The following is a 13,281-nucleotide window of genomic DNA, read 5'->3' on the forward strand; positions in this document are numbered from 1 at the left end:
TCACATGAGAAAAATATGTTTTTATTTTATTCAGAGGTGTAAAATAAGCCACACTTTGGATCTATATTTTCTAAAATGTTCTTTTTTTATCTGACACAGCTTCAAAAACCCCCTGCAATATTCTGTAGCGTAATTGCTTAAAATGATTGATCAATCTTGATCTGAACCCACAGTTTCCTCTTTGAAAGCTTCTCTTAACCACTAATCTTTTTTTTTTCTGATAACAGATACGTCGTTTAAAGGAGTGTTCTCAAAAACAAGAAGCACAGACTGCATTTTGTCAAGTTTAGGTTCATGGTTTAAAAGTCAGATGTACAGAGTGTGGCGTGTATTTTAGAGAGACAACACGATAATCCGAGTAACATTAAGGGGTGTACAAATCCAAAGCTCCAGAAGTAATAAAGAACACTGTTCAAATTCATGATTAATTGCTGGGTTTTGGGAAATGTTTCTGAATCAGTGGTAACTCTGATTGCTGACTAAGCCTTTAGCACAGACATTACCAAGCTTGCTGTGCTTGCAGAGGTTTCCCAGAAAGGTAACGGCAGATTATAGCTCAGGAAGTGACTAAAAATGAAAGAAATGTGTCCTGCTGACTTTGTCTAAAACATTACTTTTTTACTATTTTGAGTTCTCATAGTATTTTCTAACCTCAGCGATATCTGGAGAATGTCAGAGCACTTAAGTCCTCCACAGTTTCTCAGCTAACTTTGAACAGGAAGTTAGAGGAAATGTTTAGAGGAAGCGGGCTGCAACACTTTGTGGGCTGCTACTTCTGGTCTATTGTTTCATTGCTGTGTTTGTCCCTGGGTCGTCAAATACTAAAGCTTGAAAACAGCAGCTAAATTGTATAGGAGTACTGTGGAGCTACAGTATGGAGAAACATCTTTAAAATGCGTTTAAGGAAATACCTTTTCTTCCATCTGTTGATTCTAACCTTTGCCACATGGAGCGTATTTAGTTCTGATTTGATGCCTCAACAACTTATTGATAATAAACAACAATAAGACCTGCTGCTAAATGTTGAGATATAACTAAATTGCTAGATTAGGAAAAAAAAAGGTTGCATCTCCATAGAAAACATCTCCTGAACAACATTTTTGGCTCTATGAAACACAACAATGAAGTACAAAAAAGAAAGTAAACCATTGAGTTTAACCTCTTAACATCCACCGCATTTTGGGTAATCCTCGCCTATTTTGCATACCCAAATGGAAAAGCAAATAACTTCGGAACTTTAAGCCCAAATGTGCAATACATTATTTGAAAGCAAACACCCTCTAGTTTCCTAATATTTAAATTACAATTGGGTGACTAGAACACAGACCAACCTGCATCAGTTCAAACATGACTTAAGGTTGTTTTTGTTTTTTTTGAAAAGCAGTAATAAAGACATTCTTGAGAAAAAGCAGGTTTCATTGTATTATATTTGTTCTACATCATGTCAACCACAAATGCAGAAAATGTCAGACCTCTAGCTGTAACAGTACCAGAGCTGAGGGGTATGATACTTTTGGTGTCAGCTTGAAGCTGCTCGAAATGGCTCTACCTGTAAAAATTTTACCGGTGGAATTTTATGCATTCTGAATTATTACCCCCACTTAAGGTCCACCGGGTCGCCAGCGACCCAGTGGGTTTTAAGAGGTTAAACTTGTATGAAAATGTGTTTATATGCATATTTTTTGTCTATACTTTTCAGGATGTATCTATTTACTTATATTAAATGTATTTCTGTACATTTATTTCAATAGTTTTTTGACTACCGATGGGTTACCCATGGCAACTCCCTAAAATAATTCTAAGTATAAGCAAGTTTTTGCATCAAAAATTGTGAGTTACTGTATTTTTAACCCAATATTGGTTTTTCACAGGTGGTTTAGTAGAGGCGGTGGTAATATTCAATAAAACTCACAACCACACTGGTGCTGGGAATCCATAATGCCTGTTCCTTAATTCAAAACACTCTTCATAAGCACCACAAAGTCTTGCTGAACAGCTGCTATCACATCATGCATGAAGCAAACAGAGTATGTCCAACCCCATAATGGTACTTCAGAGTTGGGGAAATTAAGATATAAAGTTCATCTCACTGCTGAATTGTGTATCAACAAGCACACGCCACTCATCACTCTTTCCAGAGGATAGTGGTGCATACTTGTGGTAAGTGATAATCTGCAGTTGTAGCAGTCTTAAAGAGACACTACATATTTACAACAGCTATATTTTCCAGACCAAGATTGACACAGATCCCCAAACACTGGCCACCCCTTACAAAGCTTTCTTGAGCTGCTCCTGTGTGTCAGAAAAAAAATGAAAGGACCAAATAGTTTAAAAATAATCATAATAAAACAAATGCAGTAAAATTGTAATAAAGAAGTTTATTTAGTTGAAAATTAAAACTTTTAGCTTAGATATCATGCATAATAATTTAGGCAACAAAACTGTCTTTTAGCAAAAGAACATGACAGTCAATAGCTTGGTTGCCATAATTGAAAGGAGAGTGAAGTTTGCGTTCCATCTAAAAATCCTGAGGATTGATCTAATTAGCAGTTTAGGATCCTTAGCTTTAGTTGCATAGCAGGACAATGACAAAAACACACCTGCAAGTCTGTTTCTGAAAGGCTTATAAATAAAAGTTTTTAGAGTTCAGTTGTGTTCAGTAGCCTGACGTAGTCCGACTCAATTCTAGTCAGAATATAAGTCTGATACTGCTCCATAGAGCTGTGATTATGGGGCGTGTTTCGAACGAACCAGGAAAAAAAAATGCCTCTACACCTACAACCAATAAGAGCAACAGAGTGCGTGACGTATGTTAAGCGAGGCATAGTTGTTGTCCACAAAAATCAAAGCGTGCAGTTTCACGCCTAGAATAAGATGATGAGACTTGATCGGGTTTCTCTGTTCCTCTTTTAAAATTAATTTGCTGTCGATATCTTCTAGAACAGACCTAATAGCAGAATCTACTCACCCAAACTCTCCAGCAGCAGCCATTATTGTTGTCACCCAAGCGCGCTTTGGTCACGTGGTTGATTACGTTACTCTTGATCATCTGTCCATCATCGTATAAAGCCCGCCCTGACAATTTGATTGGATCGCCTGACAGTGGGCGATAATACTCGCGCTACTATGGAGCAGAGCCAGACCGAACTTCCCCGAACTCAAACCTTGTGGGCGGGACTAAGTTCGGACTGGCACCCAGGCTATGTGTTCAGTTCAGTTGAGTTTGAATTTATTGAATGTAATACAGTCAAATCAATGAATCAGTCACATATTGTATAAAGAAAAACAATCAGAACAATTTTAAAAAGCAAAAGACAAACAGTAGTAATAGGAATATTTACACATTTTTTCCACCTTTCCCTGACACCTTCAAAGGACTGGGTAGAATTATAGGCAAGGCAATTTTATTTGTATAGCACAATTCAGTACATTGACAGTACTTTACGTGAATTAGAAAAAAATAAAGAAAAAAATAATAGCAGAATAAAAATAAAAACATTTGTAAAGCAAATAAAACAGAACACAAAGAAAGCAGACTAAAAGCAAGTATAGACTTAGGTTTAAACCCACCCATGGTATTGGCAGTTATATTTGAGTAATTATTTCTCATATTCTTCTGCAGTGACAATAATCTTCTTAAATGACATTTAAAACTGTTTTTATGTACACTGCGTGATCACCAGCTTAAACATCAAATCTCTAACTTATTCATGTGTCCCTCAAGTTTTGAAGTACTCCCTTTTTTCAAATGAAAGTTTTTAATTTTACTTTCCGATAACACATTATTTTTGGCTTCAAATAAAACAATAGCCTTTTGTAATTCCCCATGTCAGCTAGTTTTAACAATTCAACAAGTTTTCCATTTAACTATCCTAGGTGAAATATGAATGAAATTCTGTGGCATGACCTTAAATAGATAGTTGATCTTTAAAAACCATCTAGTGTGGCATTAAAGAAAAGGATGCGGAATATACCAAGTTGTAAGTTAAATCTTTTTTTAGATTGCTTTTTGTATTTATGTTATTTTTGTCTGACATTTAAATGTTCCCGAAAAGATTTAAGTCAGCAAATACTTTTTCAGCTGAGATCCCATATTACTTCACCTGCTTCCATCAGACTTTAATATAGGTTATACTTAAATCATAACTAATTAATAATACATTTGTTATGATTTAAGTATAATCATAATAAATTATGATTATGAACTTATAAGTTTAATGATCATAACTTATGATCATTTAAGTTTGCTTGGCAAGGCAGTTAAAGTGAATATATTTCTACTAAGGTTAGATGAAATGTGTAGAAGCACAGCAGAAAACAAGCTTATAGAGTTGAATAGTGTTTCAGGAGAACTTAGCACTTAGCAAGAGCCGATGTGTGAAGTGTGAAAAACAAGTATGGCTTACTAATGCCTTCATTAAACAGCGTAAAACCAGACAGCCTAATCTAAATAGATTTGTAGTATTAAAAACATGTCATCCCCTTCCTATTCTTGTGTATACAAAATTATATACAGTATTACATTTCTTTCTATAAAACATCCCAAGTGAAAGTTTGAAGATGAAAATGTTTGTTTCACCTTCTGCTTGGTAACAATTATTACTTATTTGAAGACATTTTTTCAGCTAAAAAAGTCAAATTCACCAGACCAGCAGTTACAGCTTGTAGCTTATGTTAGTGCTGTTTTTTTTTTTTTTTTTTTTTAAATATCTTTAAAAATATTTATATTTTATGACAACAAAGAACAGATTGCTTGAATTACACAGAAAACAACTCATGGAGTTATTCGTTAAAAAATAATAAGATAACATGAAGTTCGGACAAACCTTAAAAAGGAGATTTAAGGGAAAGCAAACTGAAAATGAAAGAAAAGAAATGCAAGAAGAGACATACTCTTATCAAAGGTGCAGGTTTTGTTTAGCTTGGTGCTAATGCTGCATTTACATTATGTTTTAATAACATAATGTCTTCACTTATTGTTGTCTATAGATCACCTCTGTTCCTACTGAAGCTAAAAGCAATGCGCGCACTCCCCTTTACCCTACAGTGTAAAATGATTGAGTGGTGTGTTTGCAAGCATGGACCAGAAATAGCATGGGTTAGAACTTTGGAGCATGGATGGTTTGCAAGCCGTCACCAGCAATCAATCGATAAGCAGAAGGAACACTTTGTTTTTCTCTCTCACTGTTAAAAGCATATATAAATAATTCATGTTGTTTTTCCTTGAAATTTAAATTAACAGAACAGAAAGCAAAGCAACATATTTTTATTAACATCAGATTGATTATGATTAATATAAACATGTATTTCTGTTTGCAGAGAGGCACAACCAGTTGAGAGTGAGGAGGCTCCCTCAATGATGGATGGACCCTCAGAGCCAGAGGAGGAAGATGAACCAATAAGGAGTGAAGATGGAGAGTCACCAATGTTTTTCCCAGGAGAAGAAGGCTCTGGTTATGAAGGGTCTGCAATAGATTACTTTACTATCGCTGATGAGCCTAAAGAAGCTGAAATTGACACAGGTTCCGGTGAATCTTGGACAGACTTTGTTCAGCCCTTAGGTATTACATTTTTCATTAAAACTTGGAATTAAGTCACTCATTTCCTTATATTGGTACTTCATAATGTTGTCTTTCTTTATCTTCTTGTTTTTGTAGCTGGAAAAGTGAGGAACATTCCAGGTGAAGCTGCAAAGCCAACAGAGCAGGACCTTGAAGAAGACCACCTTCTGCAGATATAAACTTTAAGAAAAGTCAACCATTGCAACTCCCCAGTAAAAGCAAAAGCAATACTGCATCACCATCTGCTGGAGAGAAATTGAACTTGCAGAGGCCAAATGTCTACTTTGGATTATATTAGTAAATGATGCGGGTTATTTTTATATATATATATATAAAAAAAATCATAAGAATTTTATTTCCTTTGCAAAGCAGCTGCTGTTTTATAAAAATGCCCCACTATTCAACCATGGAGTGTAAATTTGGCGAGGTCTAAACTCTGCTTCATCTCAAATTTTTTTCATTTTGTATAAAGAAAATATATCATGGTAAAAGAAAAATGCTTTTAAAATAGTATGCTGCCAGTGCAAAAAATAATACTGTTTTCACTGCGTTGCTCATGTTAAAGCCACTCCTGTCATCTTTTGATCGATCAACAAACCAAAGAAAAAACTTATTTATACATTTTTTTATTCATCCTAATTAAGATGACGTTGCTAATTATTTTGCAAGAAATAAAAAGTTAATGGGTCTACAATCAATAATTAATATCAAGTTAATATGTGTACAATGAATATAAACATTTTTTGCAATAATCTGTACATTGTTCCAGTTTTTTTCACATAGCTCAATATGCATTTGAGATATTTCAATCAATAAGGGATTGAATAAAAGTTTTAAAGAAGTATAATGTCTCTCATTAAGATCAGTGTTTTACATTAGAATGTTTTCGGCTCTTCTGTTCTTTTAAGTTAAGGTTGATTTACACATGATTTTAAAATAGATAGCATATTAAAGGATTAAAAAAAAACATTGATATAAAGATTTGCTCACACAGTGGGTTTTCGACAGCATACACAGACAGATTTGATAGAGCTGATCTAAATTCCTTACTAGAAATCCCATCTATCCATCCATTTTCCGTCACGCTTATCCCTAGCAGGGATGCAAGGGGTGCTGGTGCACATCTCCAGCTGGTTACGGGTCCACCCTGGACAGCCAGTCCATTGCAGGGCAACACACAGACACACACAACCATTCATGCACACACTCATACCTAAGGAGAATTTAGAGAAGCCAATTAACCTAACAGTCATGTTTTTGGACTGTGGGAGGAAGCTGGAGTACCCAGGGAAAACCCATGCATGGACAGGGAGAACATGCAAACTCTATGCAGAAAGAACCAGGGCCGGGAATCGAACACGGAACCTGCTTGCTGCAAGGCAGCAGTGCTACTCCACTGCACCACTGAGCAGAATTTCTAGTAATTTTCTAAAGCTGGATCAGATCTTAAATGATTGTCACCACTTTGTACTATTTCAAAATAAAAAATCTAAGTGTACAAGGATCATATGTGAGATTCTTCAAAGCTTCATTCACAGGCCTATTTGATCACATTTCTAGAGATTTTTCCCGTCACAGAGTACATTTCTGTACAACAAAAGGTTTGATTTGCCAATGAATGGCCATTTATATGCACCAACACCATTAGTGGTTTTGATTTAAATTAAAGTCCTGGAGCAACCTTTATATCAGGAACTTATTTCCAAATAGTTCTGTCTTTGTCAGTTACAGTTTCATTGATACCAGCCTAGCAAAGTGTGGCATTATAGTAGAACAGATAAAGAAATGAATTTTTACGCTTATGTTCATGAACAGTAAGTACTGCTCATATGAATATTCACATTTTTATTAGGAAAATGCTGGAATTAAAATGGTTAAGTCAACAAACTCTTTAACTTAGCTAGTAAAATTCAACTAGCTTCCTGGTAACTTGTCCTGGTAGGTAACCAGTCCTCCATGACCCTGATGGACAGGTGGTAAGTGATGGATTGATCAAATTCAACTAGGTAAAAAAAAAAAAAAAAAAAGCCAACACTAATAGATTAGTGAAAAAGGGAACCCATAGGGAAACCACTAACCGATAAATCGATGCAATGATATCACAATTTATATTTGAATATTTCTGATTAAGAACCAAAGTTTATTTTTTGTCATGTGGATCGAGCCAAAACGAGTTCAGGTGTGCAACTTTAGTGGGTTGTAGAAGCAGCATTCTGTGTTCCACCGTCTTCTTTTCACCACTATGATCCCATCTTCTTCTCCATGCTGAAAGTGAAAAAAAAAGGATACAGTTTAAAAGGAGGATTTTCTCATTTCAAATGCAAATTCTCAAATATTTTAAGTGGAACAAGGTTTGGGCTTCAGCTACAAAGCTGTAATCACAACTTTGCTATGTGCTGTACTGCTTCGGTTCAATATCTGACAGGCTGTAATATTTCAGGCGCCATATATTTATAATATTATTTAAGCTCATCGTCATAGCGCAGCAAGTAAGCAGGAAACAGGCATTGGACGGCAATCATGGCTTCAGCTAAAGCTAAACCTTTTTCCACATCTAGCATTTCATAAAACATAATTCTAATCATTGACAGTAAAGAATAATAAATAAACACAGGGCAGCACATGTATCTCACTTGTATTTGATGAGTCGACCTCCCTGGACCAGCTGTGCTCCCTCGTTGGTCAGGTGGCAGGCAAAGAGGAGCCAGTTACGAGGCTGAACCTTGTAGGCGAACCTCATGAAGAGGAGAGAGTAACAGCACAGAGCTGAAAGCAGAAAGAAAAACATTAAGTACCTTCTAATTAAAAAGATCATATAAAAATAATTATAATTAAATCAATTACAAAAATACTAGTGATAGTGAGATGAAGCCAAATGAAGCATTTGGCCAAATTGCTATGGTTCATGAGGCTCCATGTGAACATGTCACCACCTACTGGTGTAAAGCAGAACTACACTTTGTAATAGAATTTGTGATTTTTTGCAATTTTTTCTTTATTTCCCCCCTTTTAACCCCTAGAACCCTACGGACCCACCGGTGGGTCCAGCTGCTACGTGACCTCGTAATTTTAACAAACCCCCAGTATTGATGTAAAAAAACACATTTGGCACAGTTTGGTGACATTTTTGGATAAATGTGCCAAAATGGCCTCTCCGCCTAAGAAATTTCTCACTAATACCATTCTAAAATAAATATGATTCATCTGATTGAGTCCAAATTTGGTATATTTTTACACAACATTTAGATTTAAAAGTCTGTACTACTTTTTTGTGCTATAAATAATATTTTGGTAGTGTTTTGCAATGTTTATTTCAAAGAAAATTGAACCATCAACCTCAGGTCTGTGTGTTACAGATGACACCATGTAGTAAAGTCCCCAATGGGATTTTGACCATTACATTGTTTATTCTACCCAAAATAGTTTTAAGCAACTAGATTGGTTGTTTTTCCAACCAATTTATTCTTAGAATGTATCCAAACTCTATCCAGCTGCAGGAAGTCTCCTACAAACTCCCACACCTTGACTGAATCCTGAGGCTATTTAAATGCCTGTCATATTTCTTGCGCTTTCTGAACCCCTCCATGAAGCGGTCACATGGTATCCCGGTAGCCAGGCCTTGGACGTCATCAATTTTAGCCTCGACACACTCTTCGTGGAAACACCCCCTCCATTATTCCACACACGTCTGGAAGCCTCAGCTCATCTCATAAAATCACTAATCTCTACTAACATTTTAACAGTTCTGACAAACTATTCTGTACAAATGAACAATAAGACATTGATAGTAGAACTCTAATCAAATAAAAGTCCTTAGCTGAGAGTCCGACATTAAAATATAGTGTTTTATTTGAACTTTTCATAACAGTAACCTTAAATAGTATCACATGCTGTAGTTGGCAACAAATCTGCATGTTTGTATGTCCTACCGAAGGTCATCCTGCCGCTGATGATTTCAGGGCTCTTCTTCATATCTGTGATGGCAGCAATGGGAAGACCCCAGTTTGCGACTGGACCCCAGAAATGCTGTAAAAGTAATATGGATGGTTGGCAGATTAAACAGGACTGGAAGCTCTGGTGGATTGTACACTTCAAACAAACAAGATTTCTGAAACAACATGTAGTCCTGTACAGACAGGAGTACATGTTAGGATGGAAAGATGCATGACCTACCGTGCTTTTATGTGTTCATTTTAACACCGACATGAAAGGGAAAGAAAAAAAAAAACATAGTTAAGGAAGAGAGTAGGCAACTATTTCAAAGTCTAATAAATGATCATTTTAGTTTTTACATTGTTGGTTTTAAGCAAAGTTTCTGATTGACAAATCACATTTTAGTGTAAATGTAAACTGCCACTCTCTGGCACAAAGAAGGACAATCAGTGATTAAAAAGCAAACACAGAGTTTGTTGCATCACAAAAAACCTACTTTGACCTTTAATCTGGATTTTCAGGAATGAAGCTGGTTTGTGGGACATTTTGCTCCGTAAAAGCAACGAGAGATTTCACTTTTACAGTTACTAAAGTAGCTGTTAGGATCAATCCAAACAGATCAAAGTAAACCCACATCAGGGTATTGTTTACAGGACGCAAAACGTCACAGATTCCCACCGTTCCTCTGCTTTGGTAGATATTATTATAATATAATAGGATCTATCTGTTTAAATTCAGCCAAATTAATTAATTTCCTATTAAAACAATGACACAAACTCCAAAATGATAACAGAAAGCTACACAGAACAACAAGCGCCCTTGAGCTTTTTTAAAGCACACTGAAGACAAGAAGAAACACTATAACGGTTTAAATGTAAGCTGAGAATTTCTAAACAAACTAGCAATTATCAGAAACCTGAAGCTCAACATTTAGCTAGCTCAGTTAGCACCTTCCTATCATATAACACATTTGAGTCTTTTTTTTTTTTTTTTCTTAAACGCACCTCATTAAATAATCTCTGAAGTCTTTGCTCTTCAGGTGGTCGATGGCTTTGCGAGCAAGTGTCCCCGCCATTGTTAAAAGTTAGAGGATGATTGGGTCTATAGGAGAACTCTCCCCGACAGGACTGAAGGGCGACTGAAAGCAGGAGAGCTCAGCTATCAGAGGACGACCAATAATATCCGGAGGTGTTTTAGTGAATGCAGTTACCCTGTAAAAATGTGCTTCCGGCTGATACGTCAACATGGCGCCTCTACGCCAACCTCGTCCCAGCACCTCACGTTGCGTTCAATTACACCACGTACACATGATAATTTATTTCGAAACAACGCTGAATAGGGTAAAACAATTAATTTTATTGTGAAATGTGAAGTCTATGGGACGTTTTAACTTTAGGATGTGTTTAAGTATGGTCGTTTAGGAGATTTTAAGTGATTCTAAAATGATTTATCACAACAAATAATTTTAACAAGAAATTATTTAAGTGACTTTGTTTTTATTCAATTAATAGTTAATTGGGTGGACATTGAATATTAAAATATTAATAAAAATCGGGAGGACAGAATTCAGCACCACTGCAGAAGTCAGAAACATAAAACTGCACACTGTCCATTTCATATATATATATATATATATATAGTATATAACATTGCACAGTACAATGCTTATTTTTAGATTTTCTTATTATGTTTTTTATACTGTTATTTTTATACACTTTCTAAGGTCCACATTGTTTGACCACTTCTGCTATAACCTTTTGCTGCTGTACCATCTTAATTTCCCCATTGCAGGACAATAAAGGGATTTTCAGATAGATTATCAGTATACACAGGGGAAATGTTGGCATAAAACCATTAAAAACAGTAATTTGTTCAGATTAAATTCAGTTTAAAATATAATCAATCAGATTGTAGGATGGACATTCTATAAGAAATATTTCATACATTATTCAGAATAAAAAATATGGGTTTGACGGTTGTATTTGTGTGGGTTCCAGCACATATTGGAGTAGCAGGAAACGAGAGGGCAGATAAAATGGCAAAGAGGGGAATTCAAAATCGTATTAGTTTTACAGTTAAAACAAGTAAATCGGAGGGAAAGAGTATTATTGAATGAAAATTGATGGAAAATGGCACAAAAGGTGAGATGAAAAAAAAAATTCATTAGATGGTAGGAAAAAGAAGAAATGGAAGACGAAATAGAAAGGAGGAGAGAGTGATAACAAGGTTAAGATTTGGGCAACAGGACTTAATTTTACACTTTATAAAATTCAAAAGTATACCTCTGGCAAATGTGATTACTGTGGAAAATATGAAACAATAGAACATGTTATACTGGAATGTCATAAATACGAAACCAAGATAAGATATATGAGGAGAGAGTTTGAATGTATTAAGGAAAAAAATCATTTAGTAGATATTTTGAGGAAGAATTTGGGAAGCAAACATATACAAATAATTATTATTTCATTAATTTCATTATAGAGAGGGTGAATGTGTGTATGATATAGACGGGTAGAATACAAAGTTATGTATAAGCATGTACTTTTTTTTGTATGTTTTTTTTTCTTTTTCCTTAGAAATTATATATATATATATATATATATATATATATATATATATATATATATATATATATATATATATATATATATATAAAGTAGATAGTCCATCACGAACCACACTCCATACCAGTAAGTGGCGGTTGCTGCCAATCGCCAATAAATCCAACAAGAAGGAGACACATAAACTGGAGGACGAAGCTCGATACAACTCCGGTAGGCACTTCCGCTAACGCAACAATTTATCTTCCGGTTCAGGGTTCGGGCAGCATGATGGCGGTGCGTGGCGAGAACGTGTCTCAGAACTCCGAAGACGAACTCCAACACAGCGATTCAGAAGCTGAAAGTGCAGATGGAGAATCAGGCGAAGCGGAAAACACGGACAGCCATGATGGTAACGAAGCGGAGAGGGAAGAGGATGAAGAAAATGACGCCGTCGGTGGCTGGGCAGACGCCATGGCCAAGATCCTCGGGAAGAAAACCTCAGAGAACAAGAGTGGCATCCTAGTTAAAAAGAAAGATGCAGCGGAGAAAGCAGAGCATCTGGAGAAGAAGAAACAAATAGACAAGAAGCGAATGTGGGAGATGATGTTTCGGGAAAAGCCTGACATAGTGCGGGACCGTGAGACGGAGAGAGCGCTGCAGAAGACCGCCACCAGAGGGGTGGTCCAGCTTTTCAACGCTGTGAGGAAACATCAGAAAAACACAAATGAAGCTCTGAAAGAGGTCGGTGGGTCCGAAAGAAAGAAGGCCAAGATTATATCTTCTATTTCAAAGAAAGACTTCATCGGTGTCCTCAGGAGAACAGAGGAAGAAGACGGAGTTCCAGTCAAGACGGAGAATCTTCCTCCTCCTCCCGCAGAGGAGGAGAAACCCGCCTGGAGTGTCCTTAGGGAGGATTTCATGATGGAAGCCAACATGAAAGACTGGGACAAAAACAGTGACACTGAAGAGGCAATTCGGGACTGACGTAGTCCCAGTCTGCTCCTTTATAACAACTGTTTTGATGCTCCGAGAGACTGAACCGCAGGAGACGATCTTTGTTTTCTTTCGCTTGCATAAATGTTCATAGATCATATTTTTGAAATGCTCCACTTCAACATAAATTTGTAGTTTCAGATATCTTTGTTTTGTTTTTCTAAACGCTGCTGCTGAAAAGATTTTTCCGATGGAAAGAAGCATATACTTTCAAAGTGTGTTTAGAGTCTATTTCCAGTTCTTAAAAA

General features: G+C 36.1%; 2 protein-coding genes across 2 annotated transcripts; one reads left to right on the forward strand and one right to left on the reverse strand.

Annotated features, from left to right (window-relative positions):
* Nucleotides 1–6,872: 6,872 nt before the first annotated feature.
* mpc1 (mitochondrial pyruvate carrier 1) lies at nucleotides 6,873–10,680 on the reverse strand. The gene is made up of 5 exons (XM_015386453.1): nucleotides 10,499–10,680; nucleotides 9,735–9,738; nucleotides 9,491–9,587; nucleotides 8,195–8,327; nucleotides 6,873–7,826 (listed from the first exon to the last, which is right to left on the reverse strand). The coding sequence occupies exons 1-5, from the start codon at nucleotides 10,567–10,569 to the stop codon at nucleotides 7,802–7,804; spliced, it is 330 nt and encodes a 109-aa protein (XP_015241939.1). The 5' UTR covers nucleotides 10,570–10,680; the 3' UTR covers nucleotides 6,873–7,801.
* Nucleotides 10,681–12,289: 1,609 nt separating this feature from the next.
* Nucleotides 12,290–13,281, forward strand: rrp15 (ribosomal RNA processing 15 homolog). The gene has a single exon (XM_015386458.1). The coding sequence runs from the start codon at nucleotides 12,326–12,328 to the stop codon at nucleotides 13,022–13,024; it is 699 nt and encodes a 232-aa protein (XP_015241944.1). The 5' UTR covers nucleotides 12,290–12,325; the 3' UTR covers nucleotides 13,025–13,281.

This window comes from Cyprinodon variegatus, unplaced genomic scaffold (genome assembly GCF_000732505.1).
Source record: "Cyprinodon variegatus isolate N-32 unplaced genomic scaffold, C_variegatus-1.0 Scaffold369, whole genome shotgun sequence".
Lineage (NCBI taxonomy): Eukaryota > Metazoa > Chordata > Actinopteri > Cyprinodontiformes > Cyprinodontidae > Cyprinodon > Cyprinodon variegatus.